Genomic DNA, 24,729 nt, shown 5'->3' on the forward strand with positions numbered 1-24,729 from the left:
TGGACAACAGGTGAAGTGAACCCTAGGCAAAATGTACAAAACCTTATCTGAAAAATAAGCAAAAAAGGCCAGAAGTGTGACTCAACTGATCGAATACTTGCCTAGCAAGCACAAAACCCTGAGTTCAAATTTTAGTACTCTGAGAAAGTAAGAGAGAGCAAGAGTACTGTGGATTTGGGAAAGGCCTACAGAAGTTAAGTAGGAGCTATGATCTAAAGCTTAAGTTAGACTGATAAAAGGAGGGAAATTCTTTACAAGTTAACAAATGGGCATTTAGTGTCTCTTGACCATGCATTAATGGAAGAGATTGTCAACAACATATATAATTCACCTTAAGTGAGGCAAAGAAGGACTTTCATTGACATAATTGACAAAAGATGTATTTTCCAAAAATATGCTATGTCTGACATGAAAAACTTTAAAGTGTGGGTTAGATGGTTATTTTGCCCTATTTTTAATCTAGTAAAGAGAAAAGTTTTACTAATTATTCAGTAGATCGTTTCTGTTATTTTCTAGATGGTATGAATCTATAGAAAGACTCACAGCTGTTAAATTACATTATCCTTTTCTTATGGCTTCATTGTTTTGTTTTATTTTGCTTTTAAAATGTAAGTAGTTGTGCAAAGGAATTTCAGTTCCACATGTCAGTTTATAAGATCTTGATTGGTATCACCCCTTTCATTGTTCTCTGCCATCTCTTTTATCCCCACTCCCTCAATTTGTTTGGTTCAGTTTTCACATACATATATTGAATGTTAAGAATATTATGACTGAATATTATGAATTTTATGACTGAATATTATGACTGCATTTACCCACTTTTCCTCTATCATAAGGTAGAATTTAAGAGTAAAGGTTACATTTAGCTTAAAATTTTAATTTTAATTTATTTATTTTTTATTGCCAATACTGGGCCTTGGACTCAGGGCCTGAGCATTGTCCCTGGCTTCTTTTTGCTCAAGGCTAGCATTCTGCCACTTGAGCCACAGCGCCACTTCTGGCCATTTTCTATGTATGTGGTGCTGGGGAATTGAACCCAGGGCTTCCTGTATTAGAGGCACTCTTGCCAATAGGCCATATTCCCAGCCCCTAACTTAAAGGTTTTATATGAGAAAATGAAACATTTTCACATATCAAACACTTAAAAACTTAGATTTTTTGTATATGTTTAATTATCTAATTTTGAGTTATTTATGGTACATTTAAAAAGTGTTTAAAAAGAAATTTAGATGGGAAACAACCCAGTATTAATTTAGAACTAGAGCCTGTGACCTTTTCTTATTTACTGTGAAGTAGTTATTGTGGATGAAATGGAAATTTCTGTTATTATTTACTAGAACCTAATTCCTGATGTTGATAAGACAACTAGGAAAGAAAGATCTTGGTTAAAATTGTTTTAAAATCATATTGGTTATAAGAATTGCTTCAGTATATAATAATTCATCTGGAGCTCTCTCAAAAATAAACTAGAAAGTTCTTAAGACTTCTGGCATTTACAGTACAGATTGTTTTTGGTTTTGGTGACTGCTATGGTACATTATTCACTCAGTCCTTTGTAGATGATAATCTGAAGTAATATGCTTCTGCTCTATTCATTCATTGATTGAATCTTATTTAGTTTCATGAGACCTTCTAAAAGGGGATTCTATTACTATATCAGTATTTAGGAGATATTCATGTTACTCTTCAAGTTTTATCTGTGGGTAGTTTCTGAATAAACTTGTAATCAACAGATAACCTGTGGAAAAGCTGGTCTAATACCCAAATGTAGCCAGAATTATTTTAGTCAGTGAGTTGAGATAGGGTAAAGGGCACGAAAGACAGCTAAATCCAAGACAGCTGTTTTGTGGCCAGTCTGAACAAAAACCTAGATTTTCCCTATAACGACTAGAGTTGAATGAAGGGGAAAGAATGAGTATGAGAGAGAGAGAAAAAAAGTCATTTAACCTTGATGTACTCAGAGTGGGTCCCTGATCAGCCTACACTAGTATTCACTTGGGACCATGTTCTCCCATGGTGAGGTCTGTAAGTTACTGTGAGTGAGAATTCATAATCATTAGGAAACCTTGTGTGAGAATGTACCTACCTTTCATTATAATTATAGTTTGGCTATCATTGTCTATTCCTTTAAGGACAAAATCTACTGATCAATTTATACTAGCCTTTATTTGCTTGTCAATTCTGGTAAGATTTTTTTTAAACTATGTATACAATGATAACCCCCCACCCACCCCTTTATGCTCTCCTTAGAAATCTTTGTCTTTTTCTCTTTGCTTCCATTCTGTTTCCGCTCAGTTGTCATCTCTTCTGTCTTCATTATGAAGAAAAGGATATATATTTTTTGTACATTTCAGGGGAACAAAGAACTTTTTCTGTTAATACTAGGCACTGTCTAAATAAGCAGATTGTAGTTTTCATTCTAAACTCAAATCTTCTACAAGCTCATCCCTTTTTCTGGCTGCTTATTGGGGATTGATACTATTTCTGGCCTTTTTTCGGGCCAGGTGATGGGGAATAATGGATGAGCTTCTATCTCCATTTCTCTCTAACAGTTCAGATTTATCTTAGCCACTAGGGAACATTTAGAAGTTTGTTTTAAAACCTAGACTTTGTACTGTTGCTCTGATCAAAAGTTCTTAATTGTATGGCTGCCCTCTGTCACTGGACAAAGAGAAGTGATGCTTAGATGACCTGAGAAGCACCTAGAAATTCTGGGACTCAAGGCTGAGCTCAGTTATGGTTGTTTTCACTAGCATGAGTTCGTATATATAGACCAATGATCTTATTTTATAGCTTTTTCCTACCTTTTTTCTCCTTAAAGGAATATAGATTTTCTCCATATTTGCCATTCTCCTTAGAGATCTTTAGTATCCCTACCTTTAACAAAATAGGTAACACTTGATATGTATAGGTCCTTTATTTTATTAAAATGGAAGGAATACTCTGGCCTTTACCACCAGTCCCTGGTTTTGGAAGCCTAATAATCAGGCAAAACAAGCTGTTTTAGGTTTAGTTCCTGAAATATGGGATTCATACAATCAAAACAAAAATAACATGATGTGAAATTCTTCATATAAGCAAAATAGCATCTTCTGGTTCATAAATGCATATTTTAGATTTAGCAAGCTTTCTGACTACGTAAATAGACTTGTATTTTTATTTTAGCAGTCTCAGCCATGGGTGACTTAATTAATGACACTTCTAAGTTCAGCAGCATGTCTTGTTCTCTTTTTAGATGCTAAGGTTAGATGATATGGAAATAGCTTTGTGTTTTCCACTTTTAATTTTAAAACCATAATGTCAGAGAGAATTTAAAGAAAAGAAAAAACACCCACAAAACATCAGCCTTTTTCATATTAGCTATAATTGTAATGATAGCTTGGAATACTAGGTGATGTCTTGGTTCCTTAGCATACCAAACTCCAGTTTCTTTTTGTGTTCAAAATTCACGGGAGCAGTACTAGAGTTTGAATTCAGGGCTTCATACTAGGTTGGTCTGAAAGTGTATCCTCCTCAGTTTTAACCTCTAGAGTAGCTACTGGTGCCCAGCTCAAAATATATAGGTCTGATTGTAATAGATTGACTTCCCCTGTTTTCCTGTCCACACTTTCACTTTGATAAATCTATTTTTTTTTTTTGCTGTTGTAGATAAGATCCTTTGAATACCTTTGTATCTATTACATTTTAATACTGTTTCTCAGCAGTAAGAATGTTGTCAAAAATGTAGTTTTACAGCTTTTATAAACGCGTATGTACCATGTAGTTTTATTATGGATGAAATAAAATTGCTAGGGGTTTAAATTAAAAATAGTTTGGCAGTCACTAAATTAACCTAGAGACTATAGATCCTACTGTAAACTTTGAGAAAGAGATAATTGAAGTTTTTAAAAAAGAAAATAAGTAGGCATTTAATAAAATCTTAAAATAAGAATTTATAGAATATATAGTTAACTTATCAGTCGATGTCTGTGTGGGTGTGAGTTAGGAGGACCTTACAAAGTAATCACATAATCTAGGAGTATATATATTGACTGGAGCTTTTAGAGTGATGTTAGGAAGAATATGACAGCCTTCAGGAGAATTCTTTCACTTTGTGTGGCTCATTTGAAAAGACAGAATAAGTTTTAGGATTCACATAAAGAAGTCCTTAAATAGCTAAACCAAGTCAATAACTTAAGTCAATGGAAACAGACCTCTGCTATTGATGAGTTCTGAGCTACTTACTCATGTAATCTTGGTATTGAAACTAGTAAAGGCTGACATTTGTTTAGTTTTCCTTGGTAAAGAAAGCTACGCTTAATACTTAAGGCAGGAGATGTAAGCAGAGTTTTCAGTATCTGAAATTCTAAAAAGCAAGGACAGACAAAAGCAATATAGCATTCGTTCAGTCACTGAGTTCTCAGTCTTTTAAGTTTAGGATTGCTTAATTAGACAGTTAGTTACACTGGAAATCTCAGAGGTGTGAATTTGGGAGGGTGGGAGAGATAATTATTAGAATAAGTTAAAAGAATATGTAAAAACAGGGCTGGAATTATGGCCGAGTGGCAAGAGTGGCCTTGTGTACCTGAAGCCCTAGGTTCGATTCCCCAGCACCACATATACAGAAAGCGGCCAGAAGTGGCGCTGTGGCTCAAGTGGCAGAGTGCCAGCCTTGAGCAAAAAGAAGCCAGGGACAGTGCTCAGGCCCTTAGTCCAAGGCCCAGAACTGCCCCCCCCCCCCCAAAAAAAAAAAGAATTTGTAAAAACAAGTTAATAGATAGCAAGGAACAACAAGGGTCTTTCCTCATCTGCTCCTTTGTCTCCCTAACCTTTACTTGAGGCTTAATTGTTTTAATTTTGCTGCTTTTGATCTTGAGAATTTGAGAGCTTTGTCCTTTTAAACTTCTGTGGACTTTTTTTTTTTTTGTGGCCAGTCCTGGGCCTTGAACTCAGGGCCGGAGCACTGTCCCTGGCTTCCTTTTTGCTCAAGGCTAGCACTCTGCCACTTGAGCCACAGCACCTCTTCTGGCCGTTTTCTGTATATGTGGTGCTAGGGAATCAAACCCAGGGCTTCATGTATATGAGGCAAGCGCTCTTGCCACTAGGCCATATTCCCAGCCTATTTCTGTGGACTTTTAAAAATGCTGACATTAAGCGTTTATTATAAGGAATTGCTTTTTAGTTTTGATTCTGGCAAATAGTATTTTCTTTCAAATATTCACATCAATACTACAGACTTTTTGCCTGCCCACTGCATGCTGGGATTTGATTAGATTTAAGCCTAATTTAGAAATTTTATTGCAAGCATCCAAGTGCTATATTTCAATTTGTCATTATTTTCCTCTGCCCCCAGGCATAGTACATTTTCCCTCTTTATAATGAGTTTCAGAATCTAGGAATAATATGTGGTTAGACCAAATCTAGGAAAGTCCATTTGAAGGAAGACAGAAGCCAATTTTATTGATAAATTGAATTTGGGGGATAGAGTTGGATTAAATGCATCATTAATACACATTTGAGATCTTGTGCTTTTTTTTCCCCAAAACAACCTCCTTTACCTCTGACTTTCTACATGTACAAATGTTTTTGCCTTGTTGTGTGTTTTTCAGTGAATTATTTTATTAAAAGATAATTTTTCAAACTTTTTATTATAGGTAAAATAATTATGTGAAATATATAATTATATAGCTGTCGTATATTTTATAGACAAAGCTATTCTTTTTCCACATATTTCCCTTTGTCTAATTAAAGAGAAGGCATTTGCTTGATGAAAATGAACTTTGAAAATTAGAATAAAAGATGACTTTTTGAAACTTGAGCATTGACTCAACATTTCAATATATATCCCTCCAAACATTTTGAATTATAAAACTTGTAACAAAGGATTTGATGAGCTTTCAAAAAATAGCTAGTAAAAAAAACACATAGCTAGTAGGCAGTGATTCTTCTAAAAACCACATCAGGCCATATCACCTTGTTTATCTTCAGAACTCCAAAACTTGCTTCCCTTATTCTGAAAAGTCAGTCCTTAACATTGACTTAAAAGGATTTTGTGTTTATAAGGGATTTTATCTATTCCTCCTACCCTACCGCCTTCATATCTGGGAGACTTTCTATTGCTTACTTGCATGTCCACAGCCAGAAATAGGGAATGTACCCTGCCACCACCAAGCATGCTTTCGCTTGACTTGCCTTTATGCATGCTCTTTCTCCTTGCCCAAATATCTGCATGGCTAGCTTCCTTTTTACTTTTTGAAGTCTCCACTCACAGACTTGTGAGATGCCTCCCTTGAATGTCCTGTTTAATGGAACACTACCCCTTTCTTTCATCTTCTTGTTTCTTTATCTTTCTCTGCTTTTTTCCTACAGTTTTCATCAATACTTGATATTTATTTGCTTATTTGTCTTAACTGCTATCTAGGGTGCAAGCTCCAGGGAGGCAGCTCTGAAGAAGATTGGCTGTTGTTAGGGAAGCAGAATGTTAGCAACTCTTTAGGACATTTTGGGGTGAGGGTTCTGCAGCAGCAATTTGATCCTCCCCATTCCTTGGCCAGCCTTGAGGTCATGGGCTGCAACCTGATTAACACAGTACTGCAGCACTGAGCTCTGTCAAAGCAATTTGGCTTTTTCTTTTTTGTGTGTGGGGACCAGTAGGAGGAAAATAACTGAATAATATGCCAGTCACAGCTAATACCTTTGGCAAATCTTTGACAACAAATTATGGGCATCAGCTGATAGTATATTTATTGAATATACTGGAATTAAGAGGGAAATATTCTCTTTAAATATTTAATTGTTTGGAGATTTGACTCATAATATCTCTTACCTATAATCTTATTTTATATCTCTGTCATTTTTCCCCACAAATTTCCAAAGCACTTCCTTGTCAAATGAAAGGATAAACAGTTTTTTTTTACTTTTGTGTTATGATTTTCTTTGTTGAATACTTACACAATTCAAATCACATATTAAGAATATATGATTTAACATATCAGAAGCATAGTTAAGTTGAAAGCCTTGTCCCACAGAACAGGTACCCCCTAATTTTTCTTCTAGGTTTTCAGACTTTTGTTAATCCTAACTTTTTTGTTCTGTTGTTTCTGTCTTTAATTCTAAACTTTATCTTTCTCCACCTCTGGTTTTGGGTTTTTCTTTTTGTTTTTGAAGAAAAGCTAAAATTAAAAAGGTATAGGACTCTTCCTTTTTCCCTATCCGCATCTTCCTCTTCACCATTTGGTCTCCTTTTCTTTTCTCCTCTTTTAGATTAATAACTTACCTTCATTAGGAGAGTCCTAAATCATCTTGCCTATTTTCAATGTCTGTTTTCTGCAACTGGATATATTTTGATCTTTCTGGAAAACCTGGTAGTAAGACTCATCTCAGTAAAAGGGAAACATGATAGGCACTTAATTTTGTTACTAAATTCTTTGTATCTGTTCTGTTTTTAAAGGAGAGGACTTGTATAAATACATGTGAAAAGTTTGCTAAACTATAACTTGATGATATATTGAGCAAGAGTTGTATAATTCAGAATTCACCAAGTTAGTCAGCAAGTCAGACAAGTTTTGTTTGAATTCAGGCTTGGTTTTGTTGTTTCATTTTGTTTTTCAATTTGTGATTGGTAACTTTAAGGTCTCTAAATCTCCATTCCTTTGCATTTTAGATTTGCACAGACTCTCCTCTAATTAATACAAGGGAATATTTGTGAAATAGTTTCTTTTGCACTTCGTCAGTCTAGATGATCAAACACATACGGGTTTTTTTTGTTTGCTTGTTTGTTTATGCGGTGCTGAGGCATCGAACCCAGGGCTTCATGCATGCAAGGCAAGCACTCTACCACTAAGCCATATTCTTAGCCCAAATAAGGTATTTTTTTTTTTTTTTTTTGCCAGTCCTGGGCCTTGAACTCAGGGCCTGAGCACTGCCCCTGGCTTCCTTTTGCTCAAGGCTAGCATTCTGCCACTTGAGCCACAGCGCCACTTCTGGCCGTTTTCTGTATATGTGGTGCTGGGGAATTGAACCCAGGGCCTCATGTATATGAGGCAAGCTCTCTTGCCACTAGGCCATATCCCCAGCCCCCAAATAAGGTATTTTTGAACTCAGCTTTACATATAGAATCTTTGTAGCCTTTATTTTTTCTCCTTTCCCACCTAGCTTGCATGTTCTCTTATTTTTGCCTTGATCTTGTATGTGGAAAAGATTGTGCAGGGCATTGAGATTCCATCTAAGTTCTTCACTAGGTCTTGAGTAGTAAATTTTGTCATACAACTTGGTATTGACTGGTTTAATTCCAAGAATAACTGTTTGATACTACTGATTACCTAACAGCTATTCTCTACCAAGAGTATATATCAGAATTCCTTATAGCATCTTGAAGTTCACATTCCTGAGTATCATCAGGACCTATTGAATGACTATTTCTAGGTTCAGGCCTGAGTATTAATGCCACTAAAGCAAATCAACATTTGTAAATACTAGATTTGATGGCCTCATCTTCTTTCCCAAAATTCTTTAATGGCTTTCTTTTATTAGAAAATGAAGCTTAGCATTCAAGGTTCATAATGTTTCTTGTAAATGCTAGGTTTACCTTTGTGTTTGATGCTATATTCCTACCAGACCGAAATTATAATTTAGCATCATTTTTTAGTCTTTTTTTTTTTTTTTGCCAGTCCTGGGGTTTGAACTCAGGGTCTGAGCACTGTCCCTGGCATCTTTTTGCTCAAGACTAGCACTCTACCACTTGAGCCACAGCACCACTTCCAGTTTTTTCTGTGTATGTGGTGCTGAGGAATCGACCCCAGAGCTTCATGTATGCTAGGCCACATTCCCACCCCCACTCTACTTCTTCTGTGATCTAGAAAGTTCTGTTTCTCCCCTTCCCTTGCCTTGATCTCTATAATGGTTTTTCATTCTCTAAATTTTAACTCAAGAAGGTATGCTTCATCTACAGCCTTGCATTGTACCCTTCGTTAAAGACACTGTTTTTGAACTCAGAAACATTTGTGTATTTTAGTTTTACACTGATCATGCTGAGCTCCAGATACCTTACTTCTCTATTAGACTTAAAGCTTCTTGTTGACAGGGTTGTCATGGGTAGGTAGGCTTAGAACATGCTGTGCACTGAGTTTCCATGGCCTTATTGTAGCCCACCACCCCTGCTGATTTGGGGAAAGTTGATTTATATTTCTAAATGATATTCCTAAAATGATTGTAGTATGGTAAATTAGTCTGAAGTCATCTTCCAAAAAATGTCACATTTTCACATTGACTTTTGACAAGCTGCTTCTCATTTACAGTTTGTGTTTTTGTGATAAACATAGGACTCAGAGATGACAGCCTAGGTTTTGCTCTGGTAACAATTGCCAGACATGGTAATTACAGTTCTCCCTAGGTCTCATGTTATACAAGTCCTCTACAGAGGTACTGACTAACTACCTATTTTCTGGACTCCTTTTCAAGGATGTTTATATAACAAGCAGCCTTGGAAGATAAAGATATTGTTTCTCTTCCGAGCAAAAGAACATGTTTTGCTTACTGCCTGGTATAATAAAAATAACATCTCCCTCCGAAGTATGTTTGTTTTAACATTCAGTGTAGTGAAGACAATGTCACCTTGCCGAGCATCAAGGATGGGCATGCTGATGGCCATTATAAACTATTTGGTTTCCTTTTACATTTAAGGTGTTTTTCTTGTAACATACCCACTATGTGTGTAGTTTTCACATGACACTTGCATATTACCATATATTAATTGGGTCTCTGTGACCTAGCTTCAGTATTACTCCTGGCCTTAGCAGTGGCTAGGGTCACTATTTAAGCCAGGTCTCCAAGCCCTAGTCTGTATATAGTAACACGAGAAGGCCATTGACCAACTGTACATAGAGTTGGTATGTTATGGGAAAAAACCTCTTCTACAAGTAACTCGTGAACTATCTAGATTGTTCTAGAATTCAGAGTCCTTATGGCCATAAGTTCTTTTTTTGCTTGAATATATAAATATGCTCCAGTTAATGGATTGTCATCCCAGGATTCTCCTATAAAATGATGTGTTCTCTTTCTTCTCCCTTTGTCTTTCCCTTTTCCCCCCACAAAAAATAAAAGCATTAATATTTTATTAGCATGAGCTGCACTGACAAACATGTTCATTTATTTAAAGCTGAAGTTTGAAATACATACTGTTTTTAAAGTAGTGTGGTTTGGTGCTGGGAATATGGCCTAGTGGTAGAGTTCTTGCCTCACATACATGAAGCCCTGGGTTCGATTCCTCAGCACCACATATGTAGAAAAAGCCAAAAGTGTTGCTATGGCTCAAAGAAGCCAGGGATAGTGCTCAGGCCCTGAGTCCAAGCTCCAGGACTGGCAAAAAGAAACAAACAAAAAATAGTGGGGTATTTGGGGAAACATTTTTTTTCTGTAATTCAAGTATAACATTTTTCTTTTTCTTCATCTTTTTTTTTTTTTTTTTTGGTGCCAGGCCTAGCGCTTGAATTCAGGGCCTAGGCTCTGTTCCTGAGCTTTTTTTTTTTTGCTCAAGGCTAGCACTCCACCTCCTGAGACAAAGCTCCACTTACAGCCTTTTTGGTAGTTAATTGGAGATACAGGTCTCTCGGACTTTTCTGCCATTGCTGGCTTCGAGCTGTGATCCTCGGATCTCAGCCTCTGGAATAGCAAGAGTTACAATCATGAGCCACTGGTCCCCAGCCGCAGTATTAACATTTTTTAAGATAAGGAAACTAATGAACTAGATATAATCAAATGTAATAAGCTGGATAGTAACAATATCAAGGAAAAGGAAAGCAAAAGAAAGGATAGGGCTGTTGGAGTAGATAGGACAGGGTTGAAATTTTAGATCATATTGGGTAGGGATGCCATAGTGAAGTGACTTTTGAGGAAAGAACTGAAGCACATTAGGATAATGGCCATTTGGAGAGAAAGCATTCTGGGCAGAAAAAACAGCAATGAAGTCTCTGTAGCACAGTGTGCCTGTTGTGAAACACTGTGAACATGTAATGGGAAGGTTAGAGGATTGCCCCTTATCTCTGTTAATTGTTTGTGCCCCAACCAGAGTACATGCTCTTATGTTTATGTATTAGGCACTTTGACACATGAGAAATGGGATTCCTTCTTTTAAAAACAACAAAAACCTACTACACTAGATAACTTGTAAGCTTTAGAATAACTTGTCTTCTAAGTACATTTTAGTTCTCCTTGACAGTTCTCTGTAAGCAATACCTTACCAAGTCCCATATTGATAATTAATTTAAAATTCAGCGGATGCAGAGAAATGTATTTAATCTTTTTTTTTTAAAACTTTTTAAATTGTTACTATAAAGGTGATGTTCAGAGAAATAGCTGTTTCATAAGTCAGTAATGAGTGCATTTCTTTTTTGGACAATGTCACCCTTTTCCTCTCTCCCAGTTTTTCCCTCCTGTGCCTACCAACAGGTTTCAATATAGGGTTTATTAAGTACTGCTGCATTTCTTTTACCCAATATTTCTCCATTTCTGTGCCCCCTTCCCTTCCCAAAGGCAGATAAATGGACAAACAAGACAGAAAACAAAACAAAAACAAAAAAAATAAACAAGGAAACCCTCTTAGGCACGGTGTGTTTGTGTTTGATCTTAGTTTATATGGTTCATTTTTAACTCCATAAATTATACCTTTATGTTTCTATTGAAAAAGGAAACGGGCTGGGGATATAGCCTAGTGGCAAGAGTGCCTGCCTCGGATACACGAGGCCCTAGGTTCGATTCCCCAGCACCACATATACAGAAAACGGCCAGAAGCGGCGCTGTGGCTCAAGTGGCGGAGTGCTAGCCTTGAGCGGGAAGAAGCCAGGGACAGTGCTCAGGCCCTGAGTCCAAGGCCCAGGACTGGCCAAAAAAAATAAATAAATAAATAAATGAAAAAGGAAACAGACTGCATTGAACAAGTAGAGCATAATGCAGGGTAGTAGATCTTCTAAAATCTCTCTAGTCAAAGTTACTATTTGTTCTTTGTAACTAAATATCAATTCTGGTTTTTAGTTCTGGTTGGCCTTGAAAAATTAGGTCCTTAGCATTACTTTCAAACACCTTCTTGGTACACCTGTGGCTGTACTATTTCTGTTTCTCAAGGATTTCTCTTTAATTGGATATATAACTTGACTTATCTCCTCACTCTTGTTAATCTCTTTGGATACTCTGGTCTATGTTGCCTTCAGTTACTAGCTATATTTTATGGTTTCTTATATCTAAATTTCTAGTATTTATTGAGCTCTCTATTGAGCTCTCAGCAGTTTATTAAGTAGGCATATAACATCCATTTTAATGGCCAGTGGGAACAACACTGATGCAGATACATAAAATAACTTGGTAACTTTTTCTTACAAAGAAAAAGGAACTTGTTCTTCCTCTCTTTATTCTGGTAAGTAGTATTCTTGTCCAGTTGATTTAGTCAAAGACATGCTATATATGCCTATAGTAAAATTAAATTCATGAATGTTCTAACAAAAGAAGCCATTCTAAAGTGTCTTAGTAAGGTGGTGCTAGATAGACTTCGAGAACTTAAACTTTTGTTGGGTAATTTTTTTTAATTTTTAAATTTTATTAATTAATTACTTTTTTTTTTTTTTTGGCCAGTCCTGGAGCTTGGATTCAGGGCCTGAGCACTGTCCCTGGCCTCTTTTTGCTCAAGGCTAGCTACCCTGCCACTTGAGCCACAGCACCACTTCTGACTTTTTCTATCTATGTGGTGTTGAGGAATTGAACCCAGGGCTTCATGTATACAAGGCAAGCACTCTTGCCGCTAGGCCATATTCCCAGCCCCTGTTGGGTAATTTTTGAGAAAATTAGGGGATATTTACCTTGAACTGGGCAATGTCCAAAAATAAAAATACTTCTGTGACTGGGTATTTTTATGTCTCTTACCTGTAAGATGAGATGAGTAAGACAAGGCTAAAGTTGTAATTGGTAAAGAAACAGCAGTTACTTGGGCTTGCTGGGATGTTTTTCTGTAGTTTATACAGAGTATTTGTCATCATGACTACAGTGTTTTGGCTCGGTATCACTCCCATCATGGTTACAGAGAACCCTACCTGATGATGATGAGCTGTGAGATTCAGTTTGACAAACACCACAGCCTGCTTAGAAGTGCTAAGCCACCTCCAACCTGGAAGTGGATGTTTCTCTCTGTCTCTCTCTCCCTCCCCCTCCCCCTCACTCTTACTCTCTTCCTCCCTTTTCTCTCTTACCCTCCCTCTCTTACTTGTTTGTGGTAGATGTAGAAAATAAGGCGATTTTTTAGGGCAGGGAATGTGGCTTAGTGGTAGAGTGCTTGCCTAGTGTGCATGTAGCCCTGGGTTCGATTCCTCAGCACCACATAAACAGAAAAAGCTGGAAGCAGTGCTGTGGCTCAAGTTCCAGCCTCAAGCAAAATGAAGCTCAGGCACAGTGCCCAGGACTGGCAAAACAGAAAGGAAGGAAGAAAGGAAGAAAATTAAGTAATTTTTAGACAACTGGAAGATGGAAGAAAAATGTTTTGGGAAAGGAATATGGATAAAGAGTTTGCTTATTATTGGGAATATTATTGCTTATTACTGGGAATATATCAATAGGATCAAGTGTTACACTGAAACAGAAATATCTGGTTTGGTTTATTCTGTACCTGAGGAAGAGAGGTTAAGATGGATTGTGTATCAGTCACACATGAATCTTTCAAAGCTGAGTGTTTGAGTTCTTACTAAGTGCCCTGCACCAAGTATGCATATGATCTCTTTTAATCCCTCAAGTAAATTGAATCAGAAAGGGAAGATGCATAGCCTTGATATTGTGAATAAAAACCAAACTGGAAATCAAGTGGCTACTGATACAGACTGTTAGGTGATATTTAAGAATATGAGTTGTAGCATAGTAGTTTGAACTGATTTGCTTCCTACCCCATCCTCTTAGCTAGTAGTTGTATGATCTTGAGAAAATTACTGAGCTCATTGCATCTTCTATAATACAGACTTAAATGGGCCATAATAATACCAGTCTCAGAGTCTGGCAACACCTGACACTTTATAAACACTCAGATATGTTAACAGCTGTTATTTTTCTATTCTCTAGCTGTGTGACTTTGGATAAATTCTTGAAAGCCTCAGTTCTGATATCACTTTACAAGATTAGTATATGAATAAAAAAGTATATGTGGAATTGTTTTAGAAACAGCACGATATAAATAGTTTCTAATCTCAGATGTTTGTCCTGCCTTGGTATGTAAAGAAAGGACTCTGGCTAGATTATGATGTCTTCAGGTCAAATTCCTCAAGGTCTTGAGTGTTAGGGTGAGAAATTCAAATTTCATGCTGTGAGCATTAGAAATTCAGCTATCAAATAGACTATAGAGAAGGGAAAGGAGATGACAGAGTTATGGTTTAGGAAATTGGAGAGGGAAAACATACAGACTCAAGCAAGGTCCATGTTTAGGAAGTCCTTTTAGGCTGTGGATATGAAAACATCTAGAGACTTAGAAGAAATTATTGTAGTTCTAAGTTGGATGTTAGGGATATTGAGAAAAATATAAAGGATTGATTATACTTGATAGATACAAATGGTTAATAAGCATAAAGAGCCCTATAGGGACACACAGGATGACTGGAAGCTTTTAGTTTTAGGCGTTTATTTGATTCTTCCTGTAGTAGGAAACCAATTGGGTAGCATGTAAAAGGGAAACTGTTTGACAAGGGATACAAGTACAGTGGCAAGCTATAAATAAATGAACTGAGGGTTAGAATAAATGTAAATATCTTAAAAATATTAGGATTAAAAACAGGAATGAGGTGGGGCACTGGTGGCTCCTCCCACCTGTAATCCTAGCTACTCAGGAGGCTGAGAACTGAGGATCACAGGTCAAAGCCAGCTTGGAAAGTCTGTGAGACTTACCTCTAGTAAACTACTCAGAAAATCCCAGAAGTGGTGCTGTGGCTCAAGTGGTAGAGTGCTAGCTTTCAGAAGAGAATCTCAGGGACAGTGCTCAGGCCCTGAGTTCAAGCCCCAGCCTCCCCACCCCCAAAAAAGAAAAACAAATGTGTTAGGAATGAAATTATTTTGAAATGCATACAAAAGAACTATGAAGAAGAAATGAGCAAAACAGATGGTTAATGTAGTAAAATGATAATTGTAGAAGCTAAATGGTGGATACATGGGTATCCACTGTGAGATTATTTCAGTATATTTGAATACTCTAATAAGGTGTTGAGGTTAGCTCTGCTAATAGCTTGTCTGAAGATTTCACCTTCCTAACCTGAGACTTTCTTTTCTCTGTAGGAACTTTCCACTGTACTTTTTGCCATACAGAGGTAGAAGAGGATGAATCAGCAATGCCCAAAAAAGATGCACGCACACTTTTGGCAAGGTTTAATGAACAAATTGAGCCCATTTATGCATTGCTTCGGGAGACAGAAGATGTGAACTTGGCCTATGAAATACTTGAGCCAGAACCCACAGAAATCCCAGCCCTGAAACAGAGGTAAGTGGAGGCCCTGTGCTCCGTGGAGAGCGCTCTTTAAATTGTCCCTTGTTTTAACTTTGAGGAGCAAGATTGGACAAGTAACCTACCAGCACACTAAAGAGTATGTCATACAGCTTCTGAGCTCTTCCACGTTTGTTTAATAACTTGTACTTGTGATGAAATGTATTTGTACTAAATAGAAAACATTGTGGGTCTTTGGCAAAATCTTCAGTCAGGTTTAACTTCCACTACTTACTCTGCTTGAACCTGAAGCAACTCAGCCAACTCTTGGCCAGTCCTACAGTACTTGTGCCACTTGGAGATGTTTGAATTTCCCTACTTAAAATTGTAAAGTCTGCAGTGTTTTTGACATACAGCATATTATTTCCGACTTGAAAACATTTACACACTTCTTGCCATAGTCCTCTTTTGTCAGTTGTAGGGCTTAAACTCAGGGTCTAGGTACTGTCCCTGAGCTCTTTTGCTTAGGGCTAGTGTTCTACCACTTTGATCCATAGCTCCACTTCCAGTTTTCTGGTGATTATTTGGAGATAAGAATCTTACAGACTTCCCAGGGCTGGCTTTGAATCACAGTCCTCAAATCTCAGTTTCTGGCCTTAATTTTAAATTTAGGTTTCTTGAGGGTTTATACTTTTAACAGTGGTTTCCTTTTTTTTTTGGCCAGTCCTGGGCCTTGGACTCAGGGCCTGAGCACTGTCCCTGGCTTCTTTTTGCTCAAGGCTAGCACTCTGCCACTTGAACCACAGTGCCTCTTCTGGCCGTTTTCTGTATATGTGGTGCTGGGGAATTGAACCCAGGGCTTCATGTATACAAGGTAAGCATTCTTGCCACTAAGCCATATCCCCAGCCCGGCCCCCACCCCACTTTTTTCCCCTTTTTCTTTAGTCAGGATACTTGATTTGAATTACAGAGGCAGTTTTAGTTCTGCCATACCATAAAATGTGGTTGTATTGAAAAGCATAGGTGAGAACTGTAGTCAGAGAATGTTCACCTCTACCCTTTCTCTCAGTCTCCTTCTCCCCATTGCCAAGGTGAATTTTAGGCATCTATTCCTTCTGTAGAGCTGGACAGTCCAGGCAAACAGTTTTTAAGAGCTGCTCTCACTATAGTATTTCTTCTGATGTTTCAGATTAGTGTCTTGTGCAAAATGAGTTTCCTTCATAAAAACAATCCAGATACAGAAATCTTTGTATCTATACCAGTTATTATGAGTTTTCTGATTAACTCCATGTATCAATTAGAATGTCTTTGCCTATAATAAGAGAAAATCCAACTAGAAGTAGATTGAACAATAAAAAACATAGTCTTTGATGAGATACTCTGGAGCCATATAATTCAACACTGGTTTATTTCATAGCTTAATTGCATTCTACCTTCTTGGGCTAGAAAAGGTCTCAGTTCTTTAGAGCAGCTAGCGCCTGGTATTTGAATAAAGTCAGTAAACAATGACAAGAAGGGCCACTGTTAGCAGGGACTACCATCTACATCACAGGTAGCCTTAAGTTTTTGTTACTGTCATTTGATCTTTCATCAAAAGTTTGTTTTTTAACTTTTTATCCAGCCCACCTAAGTTATACTGCAGCTCTAACCTTGAAGCAAGCCTATGTGAAAAATTGCTTTTACAAAAACATCCATACACTGCATTCTACCTAAAAACAATAGTTTCAGACTTTTTTTCTACCTTTATTCATCCTGTTTGTCAGGATGCTTCCCACTATAACACATTTTACCAAAGTCTACCTCCTATTTCAGAATCTTCGGGAACCCTGTCTCCATAACTCAGGCAAGTTTTAGTTTTAGTGGTGCAGCAACACCAGAAGCCCAATAGCAATACTCTGTGATCAAGTTATCTTGTTAGGTATGATCGTGACTCTAGAAATGACAAAGAATCAGGAAGTAAGGGAAATGAATTGATCAAGAAAAAGAAAACTTGATAGTCTGATCATCAAGGAAGAGGGTGGCAGGAAATGGAGGCACACAGAAAGATAGAATAGAGTTCCTAGAGCTGCTACCCATAACAAAGTAAAGGTCTTTTATGTAGTTGGGAATTGTTATTGGGGCTAGATTTGAAGATATTACCTTGACTCAGGTGGCCCCATCAAGCATCTGTTATATCCACTACCTGGATATCACATCTTGGAGTAGAATTGACTTGGCCTTTTTGTATTATAGGTGCTCTCTAAGTTCTATAATAGCCCATCCTGGCCCAAGGACATAATAATCCATCCTTCTCCAAGTATAAAAAAAGAACCATCAAGTGTCCAAGAGTGCAGAGACATGTTTTTGTTTGAATATTTGTTTTAATATGGGATTTAGTTACTGTCACCAGTTAAATTGTAATGTCCTAGGTCAGATACTACATGTGCAGTAATCAGCAAACCTAATCTAGGAGTTGATGGACAATTTTAACCTTTCAGCAGGTCACCCATTGGTGATGGGTTTTTCTCTCTTTCTCAAGGAATTCCTTGTTTAATCTTCTCTTTTCTATCACCATTTACACTTAATACTAAAGATCTTTGAAAATGTAGTTTGGAAAGGCCAGATTTACTTCTCAGTGGTTGAGCACATGCTTAGCATGTACAAGGCCCTTAGTTCTATTTCTAGTACTCTTATTTCTCCCCAAAGAATCCATTTTGATATAATATAGTGCTCTTATAAATTTTATCTTCTGAAAGTTCTAAAATTTATTAAACAGTTTAAAAAACATTCAACCATTATTATCTTGGTCAACTTTGATTAAAATGTGCACATTCTTTCCATAGAAGAAATGTAAATATACAGAAGAAATGAATGTAGATGTCTCTTATCTAGATTTTCCTTAGTGGCACATCACATTGGCAGGTGATTTAAGATTTGTGTCTGTAGTGAAGGTAAAATAAAATGTGTAGAGTTAACTCTGTGGTTAAAAGTATGTTCTTGAAAAATGTTTAAAACATGCTTTCTTGGTCTGCGAGCATTGATTCTTACTTGTAATCCCTGAAATCTCATCTACTTGGGAGACAGTTATGGGGAGGATTATAGTTGGAAGCCAGCCCAGGCAAAAAGTAAGCAGGACCCTGTCTCAGCAAAAATATCTGGGTGTGTTTGCATGTATTTTGAACCACAGCTATACAGGGGTATAGATGTGAGGATCAGAGTCTAGACCAGTCCTGGAAAAAAATGGGAAACCCTGTCTGAAAAAATAGCTAAAGCATAAAGGGCTGGAAGAACGACTAAAGTGATAGAGCACTTACCTAGTAAGTACAAGGCCTGAAGCCCTGAGTTCAAAATCTTTTTTTTTTTTTTTTTTTTTTTTTTTGCCAGTCCTGGGCCTTGGACTCAGGGCCTGAGCACTGTCCCTGGCTTCTTCCCGCTCAAGGCTAGCACTCTGCCACTTGAGCCACAGCGCCGCTTCTGGCCGTTTTCTGTATATGTGGTGCTGGGGAATCGAACCTAGGGCCTCGTGTGTCCGAGGCAGGCACTCTTGCCACTAGGCTATATCCCCAGCCCCTGAGTTCAAAATCTTAATGTCATTCAAAAAATTAAATTAAGGGGCTGGGGATATAGCCTAGTGGCAAGAGTGCCTGCCTCGGATACACGAGGCCCTAGGTTCGATTCCCCAGCACCACATATACAGAAAACGGCCAGAAGCGGCACTGTGGCTCAAGTGGCGGAGTGCTAGCCTTGAGCGGGAAGAAGCCAGGGACAGTGCTCAGGCCCTGAGTCCAAGGCCCAGGACTGGCCAAAAAAAAAAAAAAAAATTTAAATTAAATTAAAAAAGTCTATTGCCTCAAACTGAAATAAAATCTACCTTGAATTTCTGTACCAGAAAACTGAAAACAAAAGACTTTGGAATGTTTTTTCCTGCTATTTATTATAATTGTCCTATTTATTCTAGTTTTCTTGTCTTTCTCTATGACATATACTTTTTTTTTTTTCCTCAAATTTTTATTATCAAACTGACGTACTTTTTTTTTTTTTTGGCCAGTCCTGGGCCTTGGACTCAGGGCCTGAGCACTGTCCCTGGCTTCTTTTTGCTCAAGGCTAGCATTCTGCCACTTGAGCCACAGCGCCACTTCTGGCCGTTTTCTGTATATGTGGTGCTGGGGAATTGAACCCAGGGCCTCATGTATACGAGGCAAGCACTCTTGCCACTAGGCCATATCCCCAGCCCCTGACATATACTTTTTATGCATTCATGAGTATGTTGAAAACCATGTTCAGGATTATGTATAAAGAGAAACAGTAACATCAGAAAGAGTGAACAAGTCATTTAGTCACATTCTGGATGAAGGAAAGTTATAATGTAGTTGGCCAGGTGAGAGCTTTAGAACCATGCCTTTTTTTGTTTCTCCCAAGCAGGATTAACTAAGTCAGGGAGACACAATTTGGGACAGAGCTGTCTGGAGAGCAGGCTCAGCATAATAGGACAAGGAAGTTGGCTGAGGATTCAAGAGGCATTTGAAGGAGGGAAACAAATGAGTGAGAGAGGATAGATTGGAAATGTAGAGAGTAAGCACAAAAACAAAAACTAATCAGAGAGAAGAGAAAGAAAAGTGAATATTGGGGGGAAAACAAAATTCAAAAAGCCAGCATACACTAAAGTAAAAAGAATCCGATTACAGTGAAGGCAACCACACAGCCTTTCAAAAGACAACAGATAATGATACCAAAGAAGGATAGGTTTAGGGCAGGAGCACAAAGGCACAGTGCCTCTGTGCCTCTGATCATGTAAAATAATATTTATCTAAATGAAAAAAATGAAACCCCAAAAGACAATGGATAGAACAACTAGGGATGGTTAAAATCAAGACAAACAGTACATGGTACAAAAAGTAACATCAGTGAATGCAGAAATAGAAGTAGAAGAAACCAATTACTTGCAGCTGTAGCAGGAGACCTCAAAATACAGCAAGACAAATAGATGGATTGGCTATATTTAGAAGACACAGAATGGGAGAACAAGTAAGTGGTAGCAAGTGGGAACAAGGAGACAAACAAGAAGTAAGCAGGCCCAGGTGCCAGGAAGAAAGGACTGTGGGAAAGGGCAGCTTATGAAGTAGCCATACAGTGAGAACAAGGAAAGGAACACAAAGACAACAGCAGAGGGCATGGATTAAATGACTGCATCAAACATGGATTGAAAAATTGGGAAGAGATGTTTGATTGCACAAGTAGCAGTGGCCTTGTAGATAACAGAAGCAGGACAGTAGGAATATTACTTCCAGAGAATGGTCAGAAACACAGTGTATAAGAAGGGAAAGACATAATAGGTCATTCAGATACATGGGCAAAGATAGATACCGAGAAACCTCGACTACATATGAGGCAGAAAGTCCAGGTAGATAGGAGGTAGGCTCAGAAAGAAGTGAGGAGGAATGATGTATGTAGAAAAGATAAGAGAGTAAAATGACGCAAGATTAGTAAGTGGTTCATTAAGTGACAAGCTAAGTGAAATACTTGCTGAGATTTACAGTTCAGACAGAATCCACACAGGAGATAGCCTAGGATCCATGGGAAAGAGTTAGAGAAATGAGGAGAAGTGAAGGAGAAACATAGGTCAGGAGAGTGAACACTGAACAAAAACATAGCAGAAGGTATGGGAATCGTGACTAATTTATAGGATAAAAGAGCTGTCTGAACACATAGGGCAAGGAAATTCTGTGTAGAACTTGCTGTAAAAAGTGTCATTTACAAGCAGAGAAAGATAAGGCATGAGTTCAGGCAGAGTCAGGTATAGCCAGAGGCATTTTTAATAGACTAACCGTAAAAGACTCCAGGAAAACACAAAACATCTTAAAGATGAGAAACTTGGCTTCATTCGTAGAGAAGACAGATGACTAGGGAAAACTAAGTAACATGCTAAAAACAAAGAAGGTCTTGGGGAGTAGAGCTAAATAGCAAAACAAAGTAGACTGAAACCGGTCCTAATCCCTGTGGGACAGAAACAGTGGTTGGAGCAGATGAGATTGGCAGGTTTCAATGTTACAGGGTCCAGGGTAGGAACCCCAAGTGGGACTCAAACCCACATCCCTCCAGAGTCCACCACGCAGAGACAGTCTCAAGCAAAGATGGATTTATTGAGGAAGCAAAGTTTTGGTTGAAAACAGGCTGGATCTGTGCAGAGGGATGTGCCTTACTCAACAAGTGGCAGGATAATGTTAATTTCAAGTTAGATCTAGCTGTGTGAAATACTCTTCTAACTTCCACTTTGGATTATTCCGAGTTGAACTATTTTTTTTTTTTTTTTTTTTTTGCCAGTCCTGGGCCTTGGACTCAGGGCCTGAGCACTGTCCCTGGCTTCTTTTTGCTCAAGGCTAGCACTCTGCCACTTGAGCCACAGCGCCACTTCTGGCCGTTTTCTGCATATGTGGTGCTGGGGAATCGAACCTAGGGCCTCGTGTATCCGAGGCAGGCACTCTTGCCACTAGGCTTATCCCCAGCCCGCGAGTTGAACTATTTTTTAATACAATGCTTTATTTTGTCTTCATTTTTTTAAAAAACAATTTCATATGAAAAATGTTATTGATAGATTTTTTTTGTTTTTCTTTGTGCTACATTAGTATTTTTATTTATCTTTTAAATTTATGGTCAGAAAACTTGATAGCTTTATTGAATAAGTGAGTAACTAAGCAAGCAGGCAAACAGACTAGCAGAAAGGCAGGGGCACACTTGCAAAGTGCGGGTGCTATCAAAGGGAGAGGAGTGTTTTTAAATGGATCATGACACCATGTCATTTTCCCCTCCCCCAAGTACATTTATTGAAATACTTCAATCTGTAAAACTTCATTCATTTGTATGTACAAATGATCCAGAATTTGAGGACCTTACAAACAAATACAATGTTGTAATCCATGTAGCTTTCACCCAGAATTAGAGATTGCTACATAGGGTTATATGGTTGCTAGATAGCATTTACTCTGAATACTTCAGTAACCACTTCCAACACTAAGACTTGAATTTTTCTTCTTCAGCAAAGATCGAGCAGCAACTACTGCGGGAGCTGCTGGCCTGGCAGGGGGGCACCACCGGGAAGCATGGGCCAGCAAGGGCCCCTCCTATGAGGACTTATACACACAAAATGTTGTCATTAACATGGACGACCAAGAAGATGTTCATCGAGCCTCACTGGAAGGAAAACCTGCCAAGGAGAGGCCCATTTGGTTGAGAGAGAGCACTGTCCAAGGGGCGTATGGTTCTGAGGACATGAAGGAAGGTAAGAGTAGAAGGCAGTAAGATGGATATATCTTGGGTTCAGTGGAAAATGAACTTGACTTAGTGTAAAGTGCCTGGACAGTTCCATTTTATTCATAACTTACTGTACTCACTTTACAAATAGTTGCACTGTATCAGGAAATAAGGAAGTGAGTAGTAGGAATTATAATCAGGATACCTATATACTTATATTGCCTTGCAAGTTAGTCAAATAGCTTTTTAAATCTTTTTAAATTTGAAAGATTTTAATGTTTTTGTCTTATTGTCTTGGAAAAACCTTATTGTGCTGAAGGTGGCCAGATTCATCTCTCCAAATTTCATCTCTTTATTTTCCTGAATCAGGAACTATTTTCCTGAATCAGGAGCTATAAGTATACATAAGTACACACACACACACACACACACACACACACACACACGCACGCACGCGCGCGCCCCGCTTTATTTTCTTGTAGTACTGGGGCTTGAATGCAGATCCTTGCACTTGGCAGGCAGGTGTTCTACCACTTGAGAGACCATGAGGCCCCATTGTTATTTTTTGAATAGGGTCTCACTTTTTGCCAGGACCAACTTGGACTTTGATCCTACTGACACTTTCCAGGTGCTTAGGATGACAAGTGTGTCCCACCACACTTTTTATTGGGTGTCTCAGCAAACTTTTTGCCTACTTGGCCTTAACTCTAATGCTCCTGGACCATAGCCTTGTGAATAGCTAGAAGTAGAGACATGAGCTAAATGTGTCTAGCACACTAGTCCAAAATTTTTAGTATTATTTCCTTGAAAATATCAAGGAATTTGTGCTTTCTTAAATAAACATATAAGGAATACCACACGAAAAAGGATTGGGCATTCTCACAGTTCAAGAAAATTGATAAATTCTATGAGCCAGAAACAGTTGAGAATGGCATTATCTTCCTAAGTTTGAGAAATGAGATTTTCTTTGGAAGCTCTAGTTTAGGTTACTGGATTCAAGACTGAGGTGGTAATATAGAAAAATGGGAGCCTAAGACTGGATAAAAACTACTCAGAAACAGGAAAGCAAGGAAACAGGGAATATTTATATCTCTAGATTTTATCAGACTGGTTCCCAGGTTTGTATCCTTACTAATATCATCTGAATAATAGGAATTCATCAGTAACTGAAAACCTCTTTTTTTTGCCTTTTTTGGAATGCTGTGTGTTTGAGTGATGCCAAAAGCATGTAATTCTGGTGTTATTCTTGCTCTCTCTCTTTTTTTTAGTTGCTGGTGCTTTAAATTCAGGGCCTACCACTTGAGCCACATCTTTCTTTCTTAGATATTTTATCAGAAAGAAAAGAAATTCTCTGACAACTGTTCTTAACTCTCCCTCCTGCTCACTAATTAGCTTGCTATGTTTAGTTATTTTGATTCACGTTGTTCTAGATTGTATAGTAGTTAGGCTGTCTGTTTAATAGATTTGTTTTCCCTCACTTGGCTTCTTGCCAAACCTTCTTTCCTTTGAACTTAGAAACAAAATTAAATGAAGTAAAACCGTTGTTAACCAATATTTTACTGTTAAAATCTTAAGTTTAATATTTGATATTTACAGTTACTTAAAATAGTAGAATAGAACTTGTGTGGGCCTTATGTAAGTCATCTAGTCTACTCAAGTTCTCTTTGCAAAATAGGGTAGTATTTCTCTAGTATTACACAGATTTAGATTTGACCTTGATAAATTTCATGTTGAACAGGCTCTAACCAATGAATGCATGAAGTGAATCTTATTTGTCCTGTACTTTATTTTTCTAACTTCACATTATTTTGATATCTTTTTGGATTTTGACAGAACTTGTCATCACTGCACTGAAAGTTCTAATTCCTTTCGATTCTGCATTTCTTATTTAAAAAAAAAAAAACCCACCTATACCCTTACTCTTGCCTTTTTCCAGACCAAATTGAATCCTAATATATTTTACTTGAAACCTAATGACAAAGCAGCGCATCTTGTTTTTATATAGACAAAATAAGTCTTATTTCCAGTGTCTTTCTGTTTTTCCCTTGACATTTCATTGGTAGGGACATGGATAGGGACGTTGTAGTACC

General features: G+C 37.8%; 1 protein-coding gene across 4 annotated transcripts in view; it reads left to right on the plus strand.

The window, feature by feature from the left end:
• The window catches only part of Gtf2e1 (general transcription factor IIE subunit 1), a 34,865-nt gene that overhangs the window by 6,745 nt on the left and 3,391 nt on the right, over positions 1-24,729 (plus strand). For all 4 annotated transcript variants that reach the window (XM_048346718.1, XM_048346716.1, XM_048346720.1 and 1 more), the window contains exons 3-4: positions 15,268-15,469; positions 22,426-22,667. In XM_048346718.1, coding sequence (XP_048202675.1) covers positions 15,268-15,469; positions 22,426-22,667 — 444 coding nt within the window. The remainder of the gene's footprint in view (positions 1-15,267; positions 15,470-22,425; positions 22,668-24,729) is intronic.

This window comes from Perognathus longimembris, chromosome 5 (genome assembly GCF_023159225.1).
Source record: "Perognathus longimembris pacificus isolate PPM17 chromosome 5, ASM2315922v1, whole genome shotgun sequence".
NCBI classification, from domain to species: domain Eukaryota; kingdom Metazoa; phylum Chordata; class Mammalia; order Rodentia; family Heteromyidae; genus Perognathus; species Perognathus longimembris.